The 27,173-nt window shown below is 36.7% G+C and overlaps 1 protein-coding gene across 2 annotated transcripts; it reads left to right on the forward strand.

The window, feature by feature from the left end:
* The first annotated feature begins 3,569 nt into the window (after positions 1–3,569).
* Positions 3,570–26,645, forward strand: CCP110 (centriolar coiled-coil protein 110). Of its 2 annotated transcripts, XM_043914431.1 has the most exons (16): positions 3,570–3,787; positions 5,462–5,607; positions 7,483–7,638; positions 8,095–8,223; positions 10,649–12,287; positions 14,469–14,599; positions 15,084–15,261; positions 15,810–15,949; positions 16,366–16,482; positions 16,835–16,936; positions 17,118–17,234; positions 20,225–20,298; positions 20,836–20,898; positions 21,545–21,604; positions 22,106–22,191; positions 24,512–26,645. In XM_043914431.1, the coding sequence occupies exons 3-16, from the start codon at positions 7,498–7,500 to the stop codon at positions 24,562–24,564; spliced, it is 3,030 nt and encodes a 1,009-aa protein (XP_043770366.1). In that variant the 5' UTR covers positions 3,570–3,787; positions 5,462–5,607; positions 7,483–7,497; the 3' UTR covers positions 24,565–26,645. The 2 variants fall into 2 exon arrangements, with proteins under 2 accessions (XP_043770366.1, XP_043770367.1); XM_043914432.1 differs by lacking the exon at positions 22,106–22,191 and having other exon boundaries at positions 3,571–3,787.
* Positions 26,646–27,173: the final 528 nt, after the last annotated feature.

Genomic DNA, 27,173 nt, shown 5'->3' on the forward strand with positions numbered 1-27,173 from the left:
GTCCGAGGCCCAGCCAATCAGGGCCGAGGATCTCCAGAGCTCGGGGCGGAGCCGCTGCCAAGGCAACGGAGGCGGGCTCAGGCTCCCGGCTGGCATTCCAAAGTGGCTTTGGGTTAATCTGCAGTCCGGACTTTTATCAAGGCTTTCAAACACTACAAAGAAGGGGAGGGATATAAGAGCAGTCTTAAGGTCGTAAGACTAGAAAAGATCTTAATGACTCCATTTTGGCATCAAGAGACCTGCCCAGGGTTCCTCTGAAGGGGCACGACGCTTAGACTAGTTATTAGTTTAAGGTATGCAAACACCGGGTCTTCCCTTGTGACTCGGCTGGTAAAGAATCCGCCTGCAATGCGGGAGACCTGGGTTCCATCCCTGAGTTGGGAAGATCCCCTGGAGAAGGGAAAGGCTACCCACTCTAGCCTTGGAGAATTCCATGGACTGCATAGTCCATGGGGTCGCAAAGAGCCAGACAGGACTGAGTGACTTTCACTTCACTTCATGCAAGCACCAGTCCAGATGCTCAGGGCAACAGCAAGTGAACAGGACCGACAGCGTCCTTGCTGTCATAGTGCTTACATTCTTGTGGGGGAAAATAATAGTGTTAGAGTGTACAGCTAACATTTATAGAGCATATAACCATGTTATGGACTTCCCTGGTGGCTCAGACCGTAAAGCGTCTGTCTACAATGCCGGAGACCCTGGTTTGATTCCTGGGTCGGGAAGATCCCCTGGAGAAGGAAATGGCAACCCACTCCAGTATTCTTGCCTGGAAAATCCCATGGATGGAGGACCCCTGTAGGTTGCAGTCCATGGGGTCGTTATGAGTCAGACAAGACTGAGCGACTTCACTTTCACTTTTTCACTTTAACCATGTTACAGGTTCCCTTCCTGCAAGTGCTTTATGTATTATTTGTTCTCACAACAGCTTCAGTTGCGTATTTTCTCTGGAGACTGAATTCAGTCGACCTTAGAAGGATGTTTCAGATTCAAAGGGAATAAAAGATCATAGCAAAGCAAACTACTGTAAAGTTGCACTCATTTCATATGCTCATAAGGTTATGCTCAAAATCCTTCAAGCTAGGCTTCAGCAGTATGTGAACTGAAAACTTCCAGATATACAAACTGGGCTTAGAAAAGGCAGAGGAACCAAAGAGCAAATTGTCAACATCTGTTGGATCATAGAGAAAGTAAAGCAATTCCAGAAAACCATGTACTTCTGCTTCATTGACTATGCTAAAGCCTTTGACTGTGTGGATCACAACAAGCTGTGGAAAATTCTAAAAGAGTGGGAATACCAGAAAATCTTACCTGACCCGTGAGAAACCTGTATGCAGGACAAAAAGCAATAGCTAAAACTGGACATAGGACAATGGACTGGTTCCAAATTGGGAAAGGAGTACATCAAGGCTGTATATTGTCACCCTTATTTAATTTATATGTAAAGTATATCATGCAAAATGCCAGGCTGGATGAATCACAAGCTGGAATCAAGATTACCAGGAGAAACGTCAACCACCTTAGATATGCAGATAATACCACTCTAATGGCAGAAAGTGAAGAAGAACTAAAGAGTATCTTAAGAGGGTAAAAGTGGAGGGTGAAAAAGTTGACTTAAAACTCAACATTCAAAAAACTAAGATCATGGCACCTGGTCCCCAAAAAGTAGAAACGGCTCCAAAATCACTGCAGATGGTGACTGCAGCCATAAAATTAAGATTCTTGCTCCTTGGAAGGAAAACTATGACAAACCTGGACAGTATATAAAAAAGCAGAGGCATTACTTTGCCGACAAAGGTCTGAATAGTCAAAGCTATGGTTTTTCCATAGTCGTGTACAGAAGTGAGAGTTTCTTCTCACAAAGAAGGTTGAGTGCTAAAGAGTTGATGCTTTCAAGCTGTGGTGCTGGCAAAGACTCTTGAGAGTGTCTTGGACAGCAAGGAGATCAAACCAGTCAATCCAAAAGGAAATCAACCCTGAATATTCATTGGAATGACTGATGCTGAAGCTGAAACTCCGATTTTTGGCCACCTGATGCAAAGAGCTGACTCATTGGAAAAGTCTCTGATGCTGGGAAAGACTAGGCAAAAGGAGAAGGGGGCAGCAGAAGATGAGATGGTTAGATATGCATCACCAATTCAATGACCATGAATTTGAGCATACTCTGGGAGATGGTAAAGGACAGAGGATCCTGGTGTGCTGCAGTTCATGGGGCTGCAAAGAGTTGGGCATGATTCAAGGACTGAACAACAACAAAACAATAAAACAGGCATAATCAGATTGTAAAGCTGGAAGGGATTTCAATAATGCCCTCATTTGATAGACAAGGAAACTGAGGCCAGGAGAAATGAAATGAAATGAGCAGAGTCAGGACTAACATCATGCTGCCCAGTTTTATGCCATGAAATTTCTACTGCTTCTCCTCCTAACCTTACTTCTCCTCCTACTAAGGTCTAATGATGGGGCTTCTGTACAAGGAACTGCAAGAATTAGCTCAAGTAGTCCTTACAACTACTCTTGTGATAGGCACGTTTAAATCTCTTATTTTATACATGAGAAAATTGGCATGGGAAAGAGGGTAAGAGAGGCAGATGGTAAGGCCAATTTAGGAAAGGGGCTAGCTGCTAAATCATATTTTGAAAATGCCAACAAAAATTGGCAGTTGCCATTTGCCTCTGTAAGGATTAAATTATTAGCCACTGCAGCCACTGACCTTCAACACATCCTGAAAGGAGTTCAGGGTGGAGATCAGGAATGAGACACTTTGTGCTCTGGGAAAACTGGGTATTTTCAGAAGATTTTGTGAGCCCAATTCTTACATCGCCTCCTATCTAGAAAAGCACTAAAATCATTAATGGTTACATCAGCTCCTCGTGGCCAGCTGGAAGCCTCTGGCAAAACGTGTGCTTGATTTCACACACTTCGCTAAAATCGTATGCAATACTGACCTCTCTCCCTGCCTCTCTGGGGGCAGTTTCTCTGAACTATCTGAATTGCTGTCTCCTGAGTAATAGTCCTCATTTTTGTCCCAAATAAAACTTAACCTACAACTCTCATGGTATTTTTTTTTTTTTAAGTTGACAGAAAACTGGCAATATGTTTGGACAGAGAACTTTGGCAAAACATTCTGAGCTATTCCTGCCATTCTGAACCTGCTGCCTTCCTTTCATGGAGGTATTTTCCCTGTGATGTGCAAGAGTAGGGAAATGTTGACGCTTAAATTTGTGGCATCTAGGATTCAATCTTTTTTTATTTAGAGAGAAAAAAATTTTGGTGCCTACTGTATGTATTCCAACGATTGTACAGAAAGAAGTTATCTCTTTACAGATAAGTGAAAAATAGTAGCTAAAAGGAACATTTGTCGAAGCTTCAGTTCCTAACGAAATAAAATTTGAGAGCTGTCAGTGAGGACTACGCTTCCCGGCGTGCACCGCGTCTCCCGTAAGACCAACGCCTTCCATCGCTGGGCCGGGACGCGTACCCAGGCGCGCACAGCAACTCGGGGATTGTAGTTTTCTGGAGGCCCAACCGGTCTAACGGACCCGGAAGCAGCCACCAGAAGTTCCGGCCCTAAGAGGTGGAGTCCGGAGGTGGCGGGGGGGGGCGGTGGCGCCGGCGGCGGCGGTTGCCAGGAGCCCGCGTTGCCGCCAGAGTACCGTAATATGGCGGGGAGGAGGCGGAGAAGGCGGCGGCGAACGGAGCTGTTTTTAGTCAGTACCAATTGAGCACTTTGCTTCCTACCAAGGCCAGGAGCGAGGGGAGGAAAGCTGCCAGGGCCGTGGGAGAACAGGTGTGTGCCTGAGACTGGTCTTGACTCAGCGGGTCTCGGCTTTGAGGCCGCAGGGCGGGCGGAATTGGCGCGCTGAGGAGCTGAAAGGAACCCGAGCGCAGGGGCTTCCGGACCTCCAGCCCCTGAAAAGACTCAGGCTGTGTGGAGGCGGGTGCCCCGGGGGCCGGTGGCCGGTCGCGGAGGTGATGTTCAGATGCTGGCACCGCCTGGTGGGTCCTCGGGATGGAGCTTTATCAGAGGAGCTGGGGAAGGTGGGCTTGGGGCGCTGGGGAGACGGCAGAGGGTCCCCAGTAAATAAACTGGGACCAGAACCGGGGAACCACCTCCTGTTGATAGAACTGGTTTGGCGTTTTTTTTTTTTTTTTCCTGGCAAGGGGAGCGTCCCAGGGTGTGCACTGGCCATTTCTGATGCCATTTATCACTAGCTAAAGGCCCTAGGCGCGTTCTTCACTCTGGGGGCATAAGGAGAAGGATAAAAAAGCAAATTATCTTTATTGGCCCTCATGCTACTGGTGGTTTGCACCCTTTGCTTCTACCTGGTTATAACCCCAGTTCCCTACCCTCAATTTAAGCAAATGGCAGGCGCCTAGCGTTTGACTTAATGGGGAGGGGTATGAACGCAGCAAAATGAGGAAGCTGTGGTCCCCCTTTCCACGTTTTTTTATTTTTTATTTTTTTATTTATTTAGTTTTTAATTGAAGGATAATGGCTTTACAGAATTTTGTTGTTTTCTGTCAAACCTCAACATGAATCAGCCATAGGTATCATAGGTATACATACGTCCCCTCCCTCTTCAACCTCCACGTTTTTAAGTTAAATTTCAATCTTACCAGAAACCAAGCATTGTCACTGCCCTCTAGGGATTCATAAACTAGTGAAAAAAATAGTCGTCATCATTCTGTTCCTAATGAAAGTTGCTCCCATTCGTTGCTTTCTGCATGTCCTACTAATGAATCCTCACAGAATCTCGTCAAAGCAGATACTGTGATTATATGTATTTTACAGGAAACTGAGGCATAGAGATGGTAAGTGAATTGCCAAGAACATACAGCTCGTGTGTGCCTGAAAAAGAAAGCTTCCCCTTTTTTTGCCACTTTGAAAAGACTGATGGGTAAACAAGTAGCTGGGATATGTAAACAGGACATGTTCTGTGTTCTTTTAACATTCCCTTCAGTGACATTTCTGATGGATCACTGATGAGCAGGTAGCAGAGTTGTGAGTCTATGGGGTTTGCAAAGAGGCTCATTTGGAGAAGGATCCTAGTTTAAATGGAGAAGACAGGCCATGTCTGAACTTGATGCAGCCAACAAATTATTAATTCAAGTGGACCAGTAATGCCTAATGGTAAAGTATGGGGCAGTAGATTTGTGGTTGCAGTGGCCTTGTAGTCAGTGCTCCCTTAAAATAAAACCCTGTTAACAGAGGTAATTGTGGCATGAGAAATGGAGTTCCCTGTTGCTTAATTATATAGGATACCGGCTCTCGATTTTTAAATGGTTGCCTTTGCAGTTTAGAGGTACCATTTTCTCTGGGAATAGGGTCATCTATGAAATTCCCATTCTCTAAATTCCATTCTTCCTTGCTAGCTTCTTTGCAATCTAGTCCAGTGTCTTCTTTCTTTCATTATTGTTTGAGCTAACTATTCTAATTTCTTTATTCAATATTTTTATGAAGTGCCTCCTGTGTACAGACATTGTCCTACATAATGGGGATTCAGTGGTGAGCAAAACTGAGAAGGTACCTGTGCTTATGGAGATTGCATTTCGGTGGAGGAAGACAGACAAAACCCAAGGAAATAAACAAGATAATTTCAGATAGTGGTAAGTGCTATAAAAGTTGGGAAACAGCAGGATAGTGTGATAGTGAATGACGCAGGGTTCGTCCCACAGGGTCACTTGGTTATTTTCATAATCATGATATTAGACTTGTATTTGGATGTTTAATGCATTATCATAGGCGATAAGTTATGCAGTAATAATAATATATTGCTGTATGTCTTCAGTGTATATGGCAAACATATACTGTTTAAGGGATGTGAATTTAACTTTCTGAAGCAATGAGGCATATTTATATGATGTTGAAAGAAATATAAAGCTATTACCATAAAGATATTTTATTTCCTTAAATTTACCAGACCTTCCATGCTTTGCTTGTATATCCATTGGAAGTATATTACATTAATTGTATGAGTAATCTATTTTTGTTTCTTGTAATGCTGGATGCGTGGGTTGTGTTAAAAATTCTTTTGAAGTATTTTAGTAGAGAGGGGATCATTTGACTTTCTCTTATATCTTAGCTTCTGCCCATTCTAATTTTTAGTATATAATGTGGGTTGAAGCCTAGACTAAATGAGGCCTACTTTGGTTATCATGCAGTAAGCTGTTTTGTATTTTATTTTCTTGTTTTATGAATATAAGTTTGCAAGATAATCTCATTTATACACTAGAGAACCATTTCTTTGAAATTAAGCTCTCAATTTGCATAAATGAATATAGAAATAATTAAAATTGATGGGATGGTAGGAAGAAATTTTGCTATTAATAAGACTACCAGTTTGTCAAAAGTAGCAATAGATCTTATTTTCTCATAATGTAATCATAATTTTATATATGATTTTCCTTCATTTTCATTTGTGCTATTGTTTGTTCCGGATACATTAGAGTACTAAATTTTTAAGTACCTTGACGCTTAGGGCAGTATCGTATTGTATCTTATTTCATCTTTGCATATCCCACGTTATGAAGTGAATTTCTCTTCCCTCTCTCTCTTTTATTTTTGTTAATTAATTGTTTTAAAATGAACACTTAAAGGAATATTATCGTATTAGTTTTTCTGTTTTCACAATTCATATCTTTGTTGGTTATGAGTCCAGTGATAGCTCTCTTTCCCTTTCCCTTGCTTATTTAAAGGAAGCAATGCCAGACATAATACTGTGAAAACAGGCAATCAAATATTTAACACATGTTGGATGAATGAATTGGTAGCTAATCCTTCCTGGTTACCTTATATTTTCATAGCCACCATCACAGTTTTCCAGAAATCGTGAAATTACTGGACTGACTGTTGTAAGTAGTTTGGTGGTGGTTCCATTTTTCAGCTATAAAGTAGAATTAATATGAGGGCCAATAGATTCTGTTTTTCACTTCTGAAATTTGGCCAGTTATTGTGAAGTCAAATTATATTCTTTAAGATACACAAGTGATAGACTGGACTTTGTGGTAGAAGAATTTTTGAAAGTAAATATCTTTCTTATTTATTTAGCCCCCGCCCCCCTTTTTTGTTTTGCTAAGAAGGATTCCTACCTTTGTATTATATAGTTTTTCCTGTGATGTATAGATAAGTCCTGCTGAAGAAAAGATAATATTGTTTTACAATCTGAAGTTAGTTAGGTTGTATAGAACTTTGTTTCTTTTCAGAAGGTTTCATTGCTGAATTTTGTTTGCCTTTCTAAATTAATCACATTTAAAGATTGACTATATACAAATCTTTAGAAATATTTAGTATATGAAGCCAGGCTTAATTGGGCAGGGTCTTGAGGTCTTTTTTGTGCCCAAGAATTAGCTCCTGATCAGGAAAACAATTCTTGAAAGCCCAGTTCTAGAAATTGTGAATTCTAGGAATATTTCAGTGCCCTACAGATTTGCCAAATAAACTAACATCATCACATTAAAAATGGCTTTTTCCTCCTGCTGTAGTGTGATTGTGGGAAGATGGAGGAGTATGAGAAGTTTTGTGAGAAAAGTCTCTCCAGAATCCAAGAAGCATCAGTATCCACAGAGAGCTTTCTACCTGTCCAGTCTGAAAGCATCTCACTTATTCGATTCCATGGAGTGGCTGTGCTTTCTCCACTGGTAAATGTTCTTTGATTTTAAATAATCTTTTTTTTTTTTTAATAGTGAATCAGTAAGGTTGTTCACAGAAAAATAAAAGGAAAGCTTATAAATATCTAAAAGATGCCTAACCCTTGTCAAAAGGAGAGACATGTTCACAGAAAAATAGAAGAAAGGCTTATAAATATGTAAAAGATGCTTAACCCTTTTCAAAAGGAAAGACATAGCTTTTTTTTTTTTGAGTTCTGATATATGGCATCTATTTAGAACTCACACCAATACAGAACATTTTCATCACCACAGAAAGATCTCACATCCTTCATCCCAGTTATCAACCCCAGCCACTGTTCAGATTTCTTTCACTATAGATAGTTTTACCTGTTGCACACATCTTTAATCATTCTGGTTCAGAACTTCCTGATTTTATGGTATTTTTACATTTATGAGAAGTAATTACATATTTATGATGTTTTTCAGCTTAATATTGAGAAAAGAAAGGAAATGCAACAAGAAAAGCAGAAAGCACTTGATGTCGAAGCAAGAAGGCAGGTTAATAGGAAGAAAGCTTTACTGACTCGTGTCCAGGAGATTCTTGAAAATGTTCAGGTGTGTAGTATAAGCTCTTTTAAATTATAATTAAGAAAGCATGAGGTAAGATTGATGATAATTTTTAAGAAATATATTTGCTTTAGTAGTTAATTACCAATATGCAGTTGTGTTTGAGAAGCTTCGTAATTTGTGATATTCCATTTCAGTTACTCCAAAAAAAATTCACTTGCTTGTTAGTGATGCTCAGTACTTGAATCAGAGGGTACTTAGACAGTGGACCCATACACTGAGCATAGTTGCTTATTGTCTGTGTCTTATGACTCTAAAAACATTGAATTCTCAGTGACAAAATGATAGAATTGGCCATTGTAGTTTACCTCTGAACTAATCAGTCTATTGACTCAGTGACCTTATTCTCATTCTCTGCTAAAGTAAATAACTGCTTCCAATGTTTTTTAGTGAAAATTCTGATCTTAGATATACAAATGCAATTTAGATTACATAACAATTTTCTTGATGTATCTTAGATATAAATTGAAACTATTTAAACCACACATCTTTACCTTTTGCAGTTACTGTAGACTTGTATAAACAATTTGTTTTAAGTTCTGGATTGTTTCATACTAAAAAGAAAAACAGTGAGTAAGTTAAATAATTTCTGCCATATGTGGCACTGTTTTGCTGGTTACATATTTTAATTCTTTTATAATCTTAGAGGTTTGTGGTTCATGTAATTCATGCTAGATGATATTTCCCACTAACTGCTACCTTCCTTTCGCTGTGGGTAGTTGATCTTAATTTGTAAAGTATAAATACTTCTCGTATTGAATTTAAAAACTATAATGGGTAGCACAATAAGGGTGGGTTTTTGATTTATTACATATTTCCTATTTTTGGAACAAAACTGGCATGTTATTCTTGGTCCATTGAGGGAATAATTCACATATATTACTAATGGGATTATCGTTGAGTTTAAAAACTTTCTCTGCATGTACAATATATAGTAAGGAATTAATTATGCAGTTGGAGAAATTTATCTTATACAAGTAGCTTTCTAAGGTCTGTTTTACCTGTAAAGTCTGTGATTTTGTGGTAGATTGTTTTTGTTGTTATTTAAGTTGTATAATCAAAGGCTTATTTTAGTGATGTATAAAAAGGATGGGTGCTGAATATCACAGATGTGTAATGTTTAGTTATTTTGAGGAAATAATTTTACTTAAACCTGTGAACATATGTCCTGAGTATGTATCCCTTTTATTATATTTCAGTTATGAAGTTGTAAGTATATCTCATTGTATTGTTTATTGCACAGTACCTGGAAACAATTGCATGTCTTGGGATTTGTAAGCTAAAATAGGAGTGCCATGTTGTCTAAGAAAAAAAAACACAAAACAACTTAAAAATCTTTTAAAATTCAGGATTCTGGAGTCTGTATTCATAAGATAATATGGTGATGATTTTTGCCAGTTTCGTGTATGCTTGTATAATCTTTAGAATTAAGCTCCAGGAGTTGGTGATGGACAGGGAAGCCTGGCGTGGTGCCTTCCATGTGGTCACAAAGAGTTGAACACAACTGAGTGACTGAACTGAACTGAATCTTTAGATAACATCCTAGTTGACTTTTTACTTAAGAACAATAGATCCAAAATGTAATTTTATTTTTTATCTGTTGAATCTTGTGTGTACAATTGTTCTCTTTAAGTTTTTTTTTTTTATTAAGTTTTTAACTTACTTTGCTTGTTCAAAAACTCATTAGCAGGCAGCTGTTTTAAGTAGTCATCAGTTAATCAAATTGAAATTTGCTTTAATGTATTGGGTTTTAAGTTAAAGTTTTTATTTTTCAAGTATTAAACTACATAGCTGAACTATCATTTACCACAAATTTGTCTCATCATACAGAGGGTTTTAGTTAAAATTTGGAGCAAGCTTGTGGGAGGCAAGAGTCTTGGTACTGGATTATGTTGCTTAATCAATATCCTGGACAAGTTAGTCTTTCTTAAAGAGGAATCATTTAAGTAAGAAATTTAATTACTTGCTATTTATCTTACACATTGTTATCCTTAGATGATAGTTCTCATAGGAGAAGCAGTAATGATGTTGGTGATGTTAATAACATATAACCAGAAGAAAGTTATGGAAAATACTTCTATTCTAAGATTAAATTGCACATTGGTATATGAATATATATGTGTGTGTGTATAGACATGTACATATGTTCATAATTGTATTAGATTATTTAGATAAGTTACTTTTTTTCTTTTAATCTTTTAATAAATAGTCCAGCATGGCCAGTAGATGCTTTTTATAGTAATTTGTGCTCCATATGGTACAGAATACCATGGAAAAGGTCATCTGAGTTTTTGTTTGTGTTTTTAAATATTAGAATTCTGAATCTTCAGTTTCAGTTTTGCTTTAGAAAACAATGAAATCAAAGGCTTTTTGTGTAGTGATGAAATGTTAATTTTCATGTTTCCTTTTTCAGGTTAGAAAAGCACCTAATGCCAGTGATTTTCATCAGTGGGAGACTGAGACAGTTTACTCTAATTCAGAAGTCAGAAACTTGAATGTTCCTGCTGTACTTCCAAATATCTTGCCAAGCCCTACTGAACACTCTACTTTAGCAGAGGTTGAAAACATAACTGGAGTTTTGCCATTGAATAATGAGGATCAATTTAATGGGATAGACTTAGCTAGGGACTCGGAAGAATTCAGTTATCTGAAGCAATGTGATAGTTCAGATATTAGCCAGGCAGAAAATGAAGCTTCTTTAAAGACTTCCTCAGCAGCTGCACAGGAGACACTTACTTCTGATGTTCTCTTTCCAACAAATGAAGAACAAGATCCATCACTTTTGGAGGAAGTTACTCCGGATCCCTACATAATGAGTCTTCAGAACCTGATGAAAAAGTCAAAGGAATATATAGAAAGGGAGCAGTCTAGACGCAGCCTGAGAAGTAATGTAAAGAGGAGTGTTAATGAGAGTCATTCAGACAAAGAAAATGATGCTGTTAAAGTGACTGATTATGGAAAGGAGAAGTCCCAGTTGATAGGCAAACACTGTGGTTCAGTTATTCCTGACAAACCAAGCCTTAATAAATCAAATGTTCTTCTCCAAGGTGCTTTCACTCAAGCAAGCAGCATGAATACATCTGTTTTAGGTAACTTTTCTAAAGTGGACATATCTGTACGAACTGGCCATTCCACTGTTTTAGAGACTGATTCTAATTTCAAAGGCATTCCCACTTTTGTTACTGACAATAATGTTATCAAAAGTCTTACTGGTTCATATGCCAAAATACCTAGCCCAGAACCAAGCTTAAGTCCTAAAATGCATCGAAGGCGTTCTAGGCCATCATCAGCATGTCATATACTTATAAATAACCCAATAAATGCTTCAGAATTAAGTCCTAAAGGGAAAGAACAGGCAGTAGAGTTAGTTGTTCAAGAAACTGATGAAAAAACAAATGTACCTGAAACTGTGCCAAAGTTACCAGTTGATTTAGCAGGAGTTTGTTCAAGTAAGGTTTATGTCAGCAAAAATACAGAAGCCATCCAGGAAATGGTTTTAGGTAAATCAAATCAGGTATGTCAACCTTCAGGTAATCAATTAGAAAATAAAGTTATTCATGGACTTGGTATCATGGAAGGTCAGTTAATATCTGATGCGAGAGGACTGCACAGAATGGACAGTACATGTATTGCAGGGGAAAGATTGCATGAGCCATATGCCGCCAGAGAGTGTGTTCTGAGTCAAAACTTTGATACTGTGAGTGGAGTCAAGTCAACCAATGTGTTAGAGAAAAACTCCTGCAACTTGCAGATGGAACTGAATAAGTCTTATGATGTAAAAAACCCATCTCCGTTACTGATGCAGAACCAGAATACCAGACAGCAGATGGATACCCCTACAGTGTCCTGTGGAAAAGAACAATTTTTGGATAACAGTTTTGAGAAAGTTAAACGGAGACTTGATTTAGATATTGATAATTTGCAGAAAGAAAACTACCCTTATGTTGTAACAACTGGAATAGCTGAACAGGAAAGGCAACATTTGCCAGAAAAAAGATACTCTAAAGGATCTGTCTACATCAAGAATAAGATGTTAGAAAGTAGTTCCACAGGTAAGAAGGCTTTGAAGTGTTTAATGCCAAACAGATGGCATCTTTATTTAATACTTTTAATTGACAATTTGCAGAATAATAATAGTTGTCTTCACCTGTTCAGGTTACTTCCATTTATCAGAGAGCATAATTAGCTACAGTGTATTGCTACTTGATAGGCTTTCTTAAAGGATTTTCTTATTTAAATTATGAATCTTTCACAATCCATTTGGTATTAATAGAGAATATTGTTAGTGACTGAAGGAAAAAGTTCTTGCATGAAGCATTTTAATCCATTGTATTGCTGTTAGGTCTTCCTTTATTTTCACCAATGTTCCTCCCAATATTTTCACCAGTTTGCCCTTTGATTTGTAATGAGGTGCTTATGCAGTTGGCTCTTTGAAAAGTGAAAGTGTAGTTGCTCAGTTGTCTCTGACTCTTTGCAACCCCACATGGACTGTATCCCACCAGGCTCCTCTGTTCATGGAATTCTCTAGGCAAGAATACTGGAGTGGATTGTCATTTCCTTCTCCAGGGGATCTTCCTGACCCAGGGATTGAACCAGGGTCTCCCGCCTGGCAGGCAGATTCTTTACTGTCTGAGCCACAAGTTGGCCCTTTAGTAAACACTTTAACATCAAATTATTAGAGAAAATAGCACTGATAAGGCTCTGTGAGTAGTGTTTCAAGAATGGTATATTTAGTAGTGAAAATTATTTCAAAGTTTCTGTTGCATCTAGTGTTATATTAACAGCAACTTGTTAAAACAAGTCTTATTACTCCTTACTTTGTTGTTATGGTTCATAATTCTTCATTACTGATAGTAAAGACATACAAATCAAGTAAATTAAGTTTTTAGGCACAGACATTTTAACTCTAATGTGATATATAGCCTTCTGAAAAAAAACTATATTCTATAAAATTGCATACTAAAAGTAGCAAAATTTATTGGAAAAATAGGGTTGGGTTGGGGCAGATCATTTAATGCAAGTACAGCTTTATCAGAACTCTTAATAAAGAAAACAGCTGATAGCTGAGGAGCCGGCTTGGCTTCTCTAAATAGATGACACAACAGGCTAAGGCTGTCTTGGTGAATACCAAAAGAACAGGAACGAATTAAGTGGCAGTTCTGGCAGTGTTTCCACAAGAGGAAGGCCATGTGTGGGAGATGAGGCTGGTCATGGAGGCAGCTGGGTTGCTGTCATGGTGGGCATGGGAGGCAGCACAGAGTGCTGAGAGCTGCCCACAGCTTGGCTGCCTACCTTGGGCACAGCTCCCAAAGAGGGAGCCCCTGGACAGGCGCTCATTTATAAGGTTTTAAGGTAGAGCTGAATGGACTCCTGCTATTGGCTGAGTGGTTAAGTGGAGAGCCTTTTTCCTTCCTTGCTGAGAGTTACTAGTCTACTGCTTTTCCAGCTCCCCTCCTCAACCTATAAAAAATTGTCTGTGTACAAATGCAAATTGTTGTAGCTGAATAAAATGGATTTAGGAAAGAATTATTGGAATACTATAGGAGGTACGACAAATATAATTATTTTCATTGAATATCACTGTGTATTTGGAAAGAAGGATTCTTTAAATTTAGGGGAGTTACAGTGGATCCCTGAATATCTGCTACGTCCGTCTGTGTAATACCTGGTATTTCAACATTTCAAAGCATCTCACCACTTTCTGTTTAGTAAGTTGCATAATCATACTGATTTAATACATTTTTTAGTAATTAAAATATCTGGAATTTTAGTATTTAATCTTTTTTGGAACTTTGTACTGAGTAGCTTTACACTATCAAAGCATTTATTTAAAAGAAAAATAAAGCACAGGCTAAGTTGTAATACTAGAGGCCCTGGAAAAGGACAAGAGTGAAGAGAATAAATGGAGGTGAGATGCACACGAGAACCACATCTTGAAGTTAACTGGAGTAGGAGAGTCTGGATGGAACATACAGCCTTGTCTCCACCGGTTCAGATCATGAAGGGACCTGTTGAATAATCGGGTGAGGGTGATAAGATACAGACCTTTAGTAGCCTGAAATGAAAGGCGAGCAAAAGAGATTGTGATTCAGAATGGCCATCTGGCTGTATCTTGATTGTACTATGTTGGATCCAGGAATTTTCTCTGGTTAGAAGCGTAATTTAAATTGATGGTATAAATCATCAGATATTACTAAATTTTCTGAATTTGAGGGGACATTTTTTTTTTTCAGAAGGCGAGGAGATACTAAAAAGCAAGATGTTAGCTTTTGAAGAAATGCGGAAGAGACTGGAAGAACAGCACGCCCAGCAGTTATCACTACTCATAGCTGAGCAGGAAAGGGAACAGGAAAGACTGCAAAAGGTGAGGAATTAAAATGTAGGGATATAGGGCTGGTGAGTGGAATTTTGGTCATGTAGAGGATATTTGTTAATTGTTACTTACGTGTATCTTACCCTAAGGGGGTCACTGATTTTGTTACATGGATGGTATTTTTATTGCCAAAGTGTGAGTTACAATATTTAGATACTTATCTAAAAGTAAATGCATAATTTATCAAAAGCATACTTAATTGAATCCTTGATTCAAAATTTTTAATATTTCAAAAGGTGTTTTATAAGTGCTGAAATATGCCTTCTGTAAGAGTATATTAGAAGAGGAAGGGCACCTGTTTTAAGATTAGCACATCTTAGAATCAGTTAAATAAATTGTCAGTTTTATTTGAGGGAGGAAAACCTGAAATCATAATTTGCTGATAATCATACATACTTTTAGCTGAGCCTAAAATGATACTATTTGGAGATGTAATTAAAAGAGCCTACCACATTGTAATCAACTTAATCTGCAGGACATAGAAGAACAGGAGAAAATGTTGAAAGAGAAGAAGGTAATTACAGCAGAAGCCTCTGAATTGGACATTAGCAATGCTGTGGACTTAGAGTGGAGAAAGATAAGTGACTCTGGTTTACTAGACACAATGCTGTCTCAAGTGGACTCACTCCATACTTCGAATTCAAACAGTTCTGGTAAATATTAAAAAATCATTTAACATTTAAAAAAATTATCCTATACTAAGATAATTTGTTTGGCACACTTTAAAATTGTACCTCCTTTCTATTAGTCATTGCATGTCCAGCCTGCTGCTATTTGCCAGCTGCTTACTAACTGATGAAAAATGAAATGATAGCAAAGACCAGTGAGCAGGTGTTTGTGAAGAAAAGCCACCTTAGCAAGGAAAATATCAGGAAATTTGACTCAGAGCCCAGTCATTGTTCACTCATGCAGCAGGTGATATTCTTCAAGGGAAAACTCAGTTTGCTGTCTCCTGGGTGATGTTGAATTACATCTCATTCCCCTGCCCCAATAAGAGCTTATCTTCAATTATCCTGAGATGCTGTTTGTGTTGAAAAGATCCATCTGGTGTATAAGCTTCAAGTCCATAAATATTTTAAGTCTGCATGTGGATCAGTTTCAGAGGAGTTGTTACTCTTAACGAGTGTCATGTTTGTTTGGATGTTCTGTGTATTCTAATTATTTTGACATCAAATACAATACTGTGTGTATATTTCTCAAGGTTTCACAAGTTCTGCCCTACAACATAGCTTTGGTTCTGCAAATGAAGTACCGTTCTACCTCTGGGGATCATCAACCAGTGGCTTGACCAAACTCTCAGTAACAAGGCCTTTTGGAAGGGCCAGAACTAAGTGGTCTCAGGTGGGCAAACTTAATGATATATGCATGCATGTCTGTCTTTCTGTCTTTTTAATTTAATTTTTTTTTTTTGGCTATACCATATGGCATGTGGGATCTGGCATGCAGGATCTTGTTTCCCTGACCAGAGACTGAACCCAGGCCCCCTGCAGTAGAGGCACAGAATATTAACCACTGGACCGCCAGGGAAGTCCCTAAACTGTCTTTTTTAAAGAGCTACATTATCTTAGGTTCTACAAGTGAACCATAAGTATTTTGTGATACATCAGAAGCTTAGCTTTTATTAGATATTAAACAACACAGCAAACACATATAGAAGAATTTCATATGTACAAACTATTCATTGTAATAGATAAGAAAACAATCTTGAGTATAATGTTCAGGTTATTAAAATGTTGTGTTTATGATATTTCTTCTAGGTTTTCAGTCCAGAAGTACAAGCAAAATTTAACAAAGTAACTGCAGTGGCAAAAGGATTCCTTACTCGTAGGCTTATGCAGACAGATAAGCTGAAACAACTTCAACAAACTGTAAAAGTAAGAGGATTGTATAAATTGTATTGCATTTCCATCTCAGTTTCTATCAGTGTTCTGACACAGTTGACAAATTAGTTCAGTACTTAGGCAGATCAAATACTTTTAAATCAAATACTTTTTAAAGGCTTAGATTTTAGAAATTGATTAATCTCATTCAGATAATTTTTAAAAGTAGGTAAATGAAGTAGGTTGTGCATTTTTTTGTCACACTTTAAAGTGAGTGCTGTTTGACTTCTGTTGTAACAGTTTTATTTGTATACTTACATTTGTTTTGACTAAGAAAAAGAACACAAGGAAACTCCAGTGATCATGAAATCTTTCTAGAAAAATGAAGGAGCATTTCTTTTTTCAGGATACTATGGAATTTATAAGAAGTTTTCAGTCAGAAGCACCTTTAAAGAGAGGAGTTGTTTCAGCACAAGATGCTTCTCTTCAGGAAAGAGTGTTAGCTCAGGTAATGCATGTGTCCTCAAGGCTCTTATGAAATGGAAATGTTTTATTTCTGTCCCTTGATTGAACCACTGAAAGTAGGTTTCAATTAAAACTTTAACCTTTTTCTTTAAGAGTACGTAATATGACTGACCTCTAACCTCATCTTTTTAAATGGGTATAATATTTTCTTCTTTTGAACTTAGTTGCGAGCTGCCCTGTATGGCATTCATGACATATTCTTTGTAATGGATGCAGCTGAAAGAATGTCTATTCTACATCATGATCGAGAAGTTCGCAAAGAGAAAATGCTCAGGCAAATGGTATGTTACATGATTTTTAAATTAGTGAATGATGAAAAACACATTTATTTCCTTTACACTCACAAAGTACTTCTCATAGCAAATGTGTGGGTTTTCTCCCACACCAGGTCTCTGACACCAGCTGGGTGTCCTACGATTCAGTTTAGTTCTGATACCATCTACCTGGAGTCAGTGTTGGATGCTGCAGGATAGGGAGGCATTCACATAAGACTGCGCCCCACTTGAGATGCCAATCTCAAGTTCCATGTTGTATTTCTGACCAACTAGCTATAAATTGGGGTTCCCGTGACTCTCTACTCCAGTTTGAAAATTTTTCTAGAATGGCTTACAAAACACAGGGAAATCTTAGCTACATTTAATGGTTTATTATATAATAAAGGATAGAGTAACAGATACAGATGAAGAGCCAGGAGGAGAGATACGCAGGGTGTGGGGTGGAAGGGTCTTGAGAGCAGGAGCTTCCGTCCTGTGGAGGGTGTGCGCCACCTTCTCTGCACAGGGGTGTGTATTTTGGGTTTTTATGGAGGGTTCATCATGTAGGTATGATTGCATGATTGATTATTGACTCAATTTCTAGCCTCAGTCCTGCGCCAGATGATAGCGGGTGAGACTGAAAGTTCTAAGGCTGTAATCATGCTTGGTCTTTCTGGTGACTAGCCCTTATCCAGCGACCCCCAGGTTTGTCTTATTAGAAGAAAAGGTGCTTTGGGAAATTCCCTGGCAATCCAGTGGTTAGGGCTCTGTGCTTTTACTGTCAGAGCCCAGGTTTGAAAAAAAAGAGGATGCTTCTGTCACCCAGGAAATTACAAAAGATTTAGGAGCTCTGTGTCAAGAACAGAAGTCCAAGATCGAACATTAGGAAAAAAGATGATCCTGTCACTCAGGAGATTTGATTACAAGAGTTTTAGGAGCTTTGTGTCAGGAACTGTGTTCAAAGACCAAATATTAATAGGAACGAGGGGCAGATTTATTTATCTGTAATTACTTCACAATGAGGTTCTTCTGGGTTTGGAGTAATTGATACTAAATATCATTCTTTATTGATTTTAGCACCCTTCCTACAATTCTTAAAACAGTTCTCAGGATTACCAAAAATATTTAAATCTGTAGACAAATTGAAAAGAAACTGGTAAAAGGATTACATACTGTTTTGTGATTAGGTTTTTGAATTAAGCATTGAGTGCTGCTTGGATGACTCATTAAAAAACTATTGACTGTTCCTGATTAAATATCCTTGAAACTATCATGTGCATAGTACCTCTTTTATAAATGAGAATTAGAAAACAGGCTCCAAATTAATTTGAAATACAGTTGCTCCTTGAACAGTGGGGGATTAGGGATGGCCCACTGTCAAAAATCTGAGTATAACTTTTGAGTTCCCAACAACTTAACTGCTAATAGCCTACTGTTAACCAGAAGCCTCACCAATAGCATGAACAATTAACACATATTTTGTCTATTATCCTTACAATAAAATAAGCTAAAGAAAATAATAAAGAGAAAATATGTTTACAGTACTGTACTGTATCAATGCAAAGAGTTGACTCACTGGAAAAGACCCTGATGCTGGGAAGGATTGGGGGCAGGAGGAGAAGGGGACGACAGAGGATGAGATGGCTGGATGGCATCACTGACTTGATGGAGATGAGTTTGAGTAAACTGCGGGAGTTGGTGATGGACAGGCAGGCCTGGCGTGCTGTGATTCATGGGGTCGCAAAGAGTCGGACACGACTGAACGACTGAACTGAACTGAACTGAACTGTATCAATACCATAAATTTATGTTGTTTGTTTATAAGATGAATCCTGTCTTACAGTACCTACAGCAGTATTGTCTTTTATGATACAAAACACTGAAGATGCTATATGTATTACTAACACTAGACAGAAAAAATGAAAAGATAACATGAAGAAGAAATCCATGTTTATTTGCAGGTATAATGATTCACGCATTGAAAGTGAAGAGACAGCAGCCTGTTTGACTTGTGGGAGCCTGGTGTAATCTCTGTGGTTACCTCACAGTAGACTAGCCCGTGCACTAAACAATGAGCCGCTGTACTGTGCTCAGGCGCTCAGGCGTGTGCGACTCTGCGACCCCCCGGACTCTAATCCACCGGGCTCCCCTGTCCGTAAGATTCTCCAGGCAGGAGTACTAGAGGGGTTGCCTTTGCTGTCCTCCAGGGGATCTTCTCAACCAGGGATCAAACCCGAGTCTCTCATGTCTCCTGCAATGGCAGGCAGGTTCTTTACCACTAGCGCCACCTGGGAAGCCCACACTAAAGAATAAATCATTATAATTATGACCTACAGTGTTACAGTTATGTTCACAATACAGTATTGGAAACTGTTAGCTTCTTTTTTTTTTTTTTAACACTATTTACCTGTTATGATAGGCTGCAGTTGAAAGAGAAGAGAGTAGGAGGGAGGGAGAAAAAGAGAGAAGCTGGCATATTATATGGTAATGTAACTTTGAAAGCAAAGTTATAAAACAAAATAAACATTAATTTTATGTGAAATATTCACACCTTATGCTTATAAGGATAGACCAGTAGATACATATATTTTATGCATTCATGACATACTTAATGTTTTTTGGATATTTCTAGGTTATACAGTTCATCTGTGAGTTTTTAAAAATTGTCACAAATCTCAAAAAAATTTCCAATATATTTGTTGAAAAAAATCTGCATATTTGTCACCCAGGCAGTTTAAACCTGTGTTGTTCAAGGGTCAGCTGTATATCAGAGTGTTGGAAATCTGTGGTTTTAATCAGTGATCTTAGTGTGGTTGGCAAAAGAAAAACAAGCCAAATTTTATTATTGGGACAAATAATTTTAATTAATTTTGAAAAATCATACTGTTTCGATTGTAAAGACTAAAGTTCAAAATGCTAGTAAGAGAAGTCTTTCCGTACAATTTGAGATCATCCTATACTATAATACAGTGGTATTACTGATACCACTAGAGCTTCGTGTTACTTTTGTCTTAAAGGATAAAATGAGAAGTCCACGAGTGGCTCTTTCAGCTGCAACACAGAAGTCTCTTGATAGAAAGAAGTACATGAAGTAAGTTTTCATGCCTTGTCACATTCTAATTTAATTATTATCAAGCCAATTGATTTTAAGCATCTGTTGGTTTGTATTTTCAAATTAGAAATAAAGTTAACTCTTCTTCAACAAGGGTGATAGAAGTTCCCTTGTATAAAGAGTTTTATTAAAATCAGGTGGTAAAATCTGGTTTTATCTGTAGATAAATTTGTTAATAAGTATGTCAACGTCTGCTTGTGTAATTGATAGCTAATCAAATAATCTTAAAAAATACTTAATCCTTATGTTCAGTGTTAATTTTATCTTTTAAATATATTCTTTTTCAAATATTCTAAAGACTTCATAGTGGGAAAAACTTAATGCAAAGAATATTCTGAAACTATCCTATTAAAATTCTTTCTTGAAATTTGTCTTTAGTATGCTTATTATAGGTCTTCCAGTAGTGTACCAACTTTGAAATGATTTGTTTCTGTCATCCTGTATCACATTTGTAATCATGTGTTTTCTCCCTTCTAAAAACATTATTTGTATGTCCTTATTTTTATATTGTGTTAGGGCTGCAGAAATGGGAATGCCAAGTAAGAAATTTCTGGTTAAGAAAAATCCTTCTGAAACAAGGTGAGAAATATCACAGTCTCACTGAAAGACTATTTTTTAACTTTTAAGGAAAAGAAAATTTTGTAAATCCCTGGCTTTTTATTAGCTTTGTTCTCCTTTACATCAGTAAATCTCTCCCTGTTGAGCTGGAGGCTGAGAGGGTCAGAATCCACAGTAATACCTGGTCATGTACAAGGTCATGTGTCAGACCAGATGTTCCTGGAGCTTTCTATAGGATATAGAAATTTGAGCCCCATATGTCTTTGAGTTCAGTTTGCAGTCTCAGGGGTCTTGGATATTTACTTAAAAACCTTAGGAGGTTAAACTTATGTTTCTGACCTGTTTTGTGCTCTTACAAGAGTGTTTTGTTTCTCAGATGTTTGAAAGGAAAAACTGGCTTTTGTAAAGTACATAAATTATCTAAAAGCACAGGGTTAATGCTTACGTTAGATATCTCCTGATAAAAAACCAAGGTCTGGCCTCTTGGTGAGCATTTAAGCACCATGTTAATATGCTTTAATCACTTCGTTTTCCTTTGTGGTAATGTATAGGCCAAATCATTGCATTGTTGACTTCCTCCTCACTGTTTCTTTCATCTATTGAAAGACAATAGGGGAAAAACTGAATTTATCTTGTTGAATTAATTTTTTATTTACTTTGTCAACAGAGTCCTTCAGCCGAATCAAGGACAGAATGCACCTGTTCATAGGCTACTGAGTAGACAAGGGTAAGATTTCAACACACCTGAGTGTTTAAAAATATTCAAATCAAGGTTAGCTTTGAGAGGGAAAAATAATTTAGTGCTTTTTATGTAAAAGATTATTTTAAAATGTGATATTTTTATAGCATTGGGAAGAGCTTTTAATGTTTTGTTCAAAGATAACCCTTTGGTGTACTGTTGTGTATTATATTTTAATTATCATCTTTTGTTGGTGTGTTTTTACTTTTCATTTCATACCATTTTGCTCATTAAATATTGTAAACATCCATATAGTACGTTCAGCATCACCAAAGTGATTCTCCAACCAAGTACAAGCTATAGTTTAGTGGTTCTAGTCTCCTGCTGAAGCAGAAGTATAGTTTTCTTGCTGTGCGCATGCATGAGACTTAAATTCTCTTCAAGCTTATTTGTGCTTTGAACAGTTGATGCAGTATGGTTGCTTTTTTTAAATGTTGGACATTTAGAATTTAATGCAAGTGACTTATTAATTTTTTTATATTCAATTAGAACCCCTAAGACATCAGTGAAGGGGGTTGTGCAAAGTAGACAGAAGTCTTCACAGAGCAGAGTCCCTCACAGAGCGCCTGTTTCAGGTGTGTAACGAAGTCCTGAAACCTGTTGGATAGAAAGACGTGCACAAGCTGCCCCGTGACGCAGGCCACGCCAGGGGATGCGGTGTCTTTCCTTGCCACCATAATTTTGGCATATTCACAGTCATTCCTACTGGTGATCATTTTATTAGTATCTTACGGCAGTCAGGAGATCTTGGTAAAATTGTGGTTCAGTGTTAATTCCATGGAGATACTATGTATTTTTTAATTTGAAAAATTTGTAGAATTATACACACTTAATTCAGAAGAGTTTTTATAAATGAGTAAAATATAATGAGCTATCCAAATCTGTGCATGTCTATTCAGTTTTGGGGCAGTGCGTCCCCCAGGAATATTTGTATCTGCACATAAGGGGAAGAATTTTTCCCTCTGACTACAGGGTCACATGTGAATATGCCAAGTGCGAGGGGATAAGGGCTTAATCTTTTGCTCAATAAGAAGCTTGAGCTTAATGTCTTTATATTCATTATTTGAGAATTATTTAAGGATTAAACCAAAAAATGTATTTTTAAATCCTATTTATGGTGGCAGAAAGACAAATTCATTGTTGAGCTGATGCAAAACCTTTAAGCTAATGTTTTAATATTTTTAGGTACCTTTGTTGAGACACTATGATAAGCTCACCCAAAATTATGTGATCCATTAAAAATACTTTCAAACTGTTTTGCTTTAACTAGACTGCTTTCTAAACTTTTAAAAGAAATCTAATCACCAGGCAATGAAAATTAAATCTTTAACAGTTCTAATCCTCCTATTAATATATTTTAGAGCTTTTATTACTAAGTGATTTCCTCCAAATTAGGAGGGAACAAGCAACAAATTTTTTCATGTTATTCATATAAGTTCAAAGAAGGAACAAGATATTGATCACAACTTTGAATTGATTGCTCACCTTTTGCATGTATACATAGTTTAATTCATAATGTTGAATATGTAGATAATTTAAAAGGTCATCTTTTGGATTTCACTGTGAATGACAGTCAGTGGAGTTGTTTTAAAGGGATGAGAGAGTTGAAAATCCTGCTTATTCCAGAGGTTGGATCAGCTTGTTTGAAAGATAACCATTTGGACCAAACACCAGATCTGTTGCTTGTGAAGTTATGTGAAATTTTAAGACATTTTCAGTTTTTTTATCATGTTAGCATTATATAATGTGATAAATCCTAGTTAGTTGGCAAGTTATTGAAGAATAAGTTTTGTTTTGCTTAATATTATCTATTCCCACAGTGACTACTTTCCATATTCTTTTCTCATGCATTTCATCTCCACTATTTGTCACTTGTGAACCTATAAGAAAAGTAGCAACTACTGTTTTCTTTTCAGTAATACGCAACAGTATAAGGGATGAATAGAAAGTCATTGTAGTTAATGTGTACAATGAAGTTCATTACTTAGAACTATTGTGGGTTTAAATGCATTGCAACATAATTATTAATAATAATATACTTAACCCTTAATTATACATGTTCATTCAAACATGTATAATTAATATGTATCTAACAAGTATGAAAATTCTTACCTATTTTTTCCTAAAGATTTATTTATACATGAGTGCATATTTAGACAATTGAAAAAGACTATGAAGAATGTTATCCTTTTACATAAACTGAAAATTTCGGTTATGACTGACTAAAATTCTGACTATGAATCTCAACACAGGGATCCATAGTTGCTTTTGAAAAGATTATTCTGTCTTCCTTAAAGTTTTAATGGCCTGGATTATGTTTCAAACAAATTTGAAATTATGCATTGATTTTACCTACACTACATGTTCTAATAAAAGAACATACCTTTTATTAAGCATTTTACAGAAAGTTCAGTTTTGTTATAATAGATTATCAATCTCTCAGCTTGAAGTAGAGTTCTGAGGTGTTTGAACTGCAGAGTTTGCTGCAAAGCAGTTAAAGTTGTTTATAGTTTTTACAAACTAAATTGCAAACTCTGATCTCACATATTTTAAAACATATTTGTTTTAAATCTTGTGCTTTAGAGTTTATAGTGAAATTCAGAAACTACTGATTAGAGTAGGAGACAGTAATGCAAAATGGTTAAATAAAATAACTAATCAAGTGGAATTGGGTTCTCAGAGTTTCTACTTCTTCTTACTCTGTTATTTATACAAGTGACTATTACCCTTAAAATAGTATAACAATTTTGACTTCATGATTATTTTACATAAGGATTAAATATGTTAATGTATTTTGCTTAGTTCAGTGACTGGTACATAGTGAGCAGTCATTAAATGGTATCATTACAGAAAGACCGACACTGAGAAATAATATTAGTTTTGCTCTGTTTCTAGGAGTATATGCAGGAAAAATCCAAAGAAAGCGGCCAAATGTTGCGACAATTTAAGAAGACAACATTCATTAGGATAAAAACGGGGGGAAAGGTTAGGATCCATATTATTTTCCCTGCTCATGACTTTTTATTTAACTCTGGACTCTGTTTACACAGGCCAAGCGATGTCAAAGGGCTGAGAAATCATCTGGATATTTTGGTCTCTTTCTAACCACCCTCCCCCTTCTCAGATTTTCCTCTTAGTATCAGTTTTTTGTTGTTGTTCAGGCACAAAGTTGTGTCTGGCTCTTTGAGACCCTGTGGAATATACCCCCCAGGCTTCCCTGTCCTTCTCTATCTCCTGGAGTTTGCTCAAATTCTTGTCTATTGATGCCATCCAACCATCTTACCCTCTGCCGCCTCCTCCTGCCCTCAGTCTTTTCCCGCATCAGGGTCTTTTCCAATGAGTCTGCTCTTCAATTTTGGGTGAAGACAAATTAGTGCTTAGTAACTGACTCATTTTTGTCCTTAACCTGTATAAGTTTGTTTTATTACTCAGGTGTCTGTTGAGAACCTTTTTGTAAACTTAAAGGACATTTGGGTTTATTTCTATAAAATATTGAAAAGGTGTGATAAATTATAAATAAGTTCTGAAATATAAAGTTCATTCATCTTAGCACACTATTTGATAAATTACTGTTCTGTTTAAGAGGAAATTATTGCAGAAGAATGTTTTTCTTTTGTTTTATTCCTGCAAAAACTGATTAATCTCTCATATTCTTGGATTTATGATGTAATCTCATAGGATAAAACACTATTGTGTTTATTGTGGTCTACCTAAAATGTACCACAGAAGTAGCTGGGTGTCACAAGTGTACATTCTTCTCAAAAACTAGTTGTCTTACAGAAATGTTAGGCTTAATGTACGTTACCCCAGTAATATCAGAAACATTTCTACTAAACTATGAAATCTGTCGAGGGTAACAAATTTGGGGAAGATAGCACAATCTTGAATGTAGTAGTGCTTAGGAATGAATGCATTATTAAATCTATTTCTGTAAAATAGAATAACATGTTGCATGCAGTTACATTTTCTATTTAGTCTGTTTATTTCTTCATACTCTGCTTTTTTTTAGCATGCTTGATTTAGGAGAGGATAAAGGGCTATCTAATATAAATTCAAATTTCCAAATGGGATGATAATACTCGTGTTGAAAGGCTGCATTACATGAGACACTAATATTTAAGGTTTTTCATCACTGACATATTCATTCAAAATATAAACCAAAAATAGTTACCAAGGGAACATGACTTTATAAAAAAGAATGTCATTGTTAATTTATCAAGCCATTTCCAAAAGGGCTTTGTGCTTCTCATGTAAAATTGGGAACATTTATGTGTGCATTTAATCTTTCTAACTTGAATATTAAAAAGATACTGGTATTTTGAAAATGCAGACTGTATGTATTCTTAATATTCTCTTAAGGATATTGAGATAAGGATGGTTTTCTTCGATTTTCCACTCCTTTTAAAATTTAACTTTTCCATCCAACTGTAGACAGAAAATTGTAATCTTCTCTGAGTGTAAACTTGATTTTCTTTATTGAGATGTGTCATTTATTTAAGGGGTAAATCAGAAAATTAGAAATAGAACACAGTCAAAAATGTCTGAATTACCAATTTATATTTTTGGGCAAAGTATATCAAAATGATCTTCTTAATATGATAAATTGTGCTTTATCATTTTGAAAACTCAGGATACAGATTACTTATTATCATTGTGGGTCTTTCCAGTATGAAAGATAGATGCTAAATGTTTTGGGTACAGTAATGCAAATTGGCGATACCAAATAGTGTGTTTCAGAGAAAGTTAAAACTAGTTTTGGATTAAGGATGCAGAACTTGAGTTTTTTTTTTTTTAAGGGTAAAGCTTGCATGTTTTATGAATTTTTTATTAATATTCACAGCTTTTTCTCATAAAAGTGCCAGACTTTGTTTTGTGCTTTTAATGTGCTTTTTATTTATATATATTATTTTATTATTTTTACTTTGAGTGGAATGTCCATTAATGTAAATTATATTTATTTTTATACTTTAATTTTCACTAGTTTTGCTTCTAGGCAAAAGGTAAAATAAATTTTTCATTGTAAAAGAAATTTAGTGTGATTTTTTTAAATTTACCAAAGAAAGGACTTTTGAAAAGAATGTGATCAAGACATTAATACTTTAATATGATCATTTTTTACAAGACCCGTGAAAAATATGTCCCACTGTTTAATATGTAACCTGTAACAGTGCTTGGCCCAGCATCTGATTTTACATGAATTGGACTTCTTAGAGGGCAGAAGTTCACTGGAGCTGGAAATGTCTTCAGCTGGAGCTGAGCAAATGGGAGAGAATGCTAAGGTTGAAGCTCATATCAAGCTGCTAATTTTGCAGTGTTAAGAATCCAACTCTTGATGCTGCCCAACTGTCTAATGTGAGGATAGTCCAGTGGTCCTTGTTTTCGCCTCTGATTGAGGAGATACTGTGTTTGATAATCTGCAGTGTGAGAAGAAGCCCTCCCTTTTCCCATGGCTACCCTTTATTCTTGTTTGTTTCATACGTTGGGAATAATCAGTATGACTGGTAACTCTTTATTATTCATATTGAGCTGAAAACAAGGATCCATTTTGGAGATGAAG

Source organism: Cervus elaphus, chromosome 10 (assembly GCF_910594005.1).
Source record: "Cervus elaphus chromosome 10, mCerEla1.1, whole genome shotgun sequence".
NCBI lineage: Eukaryota > Metazoa > Chordata > Mammalia > Artiodactyla > Cervidae > Cervus > Cervus elaphus.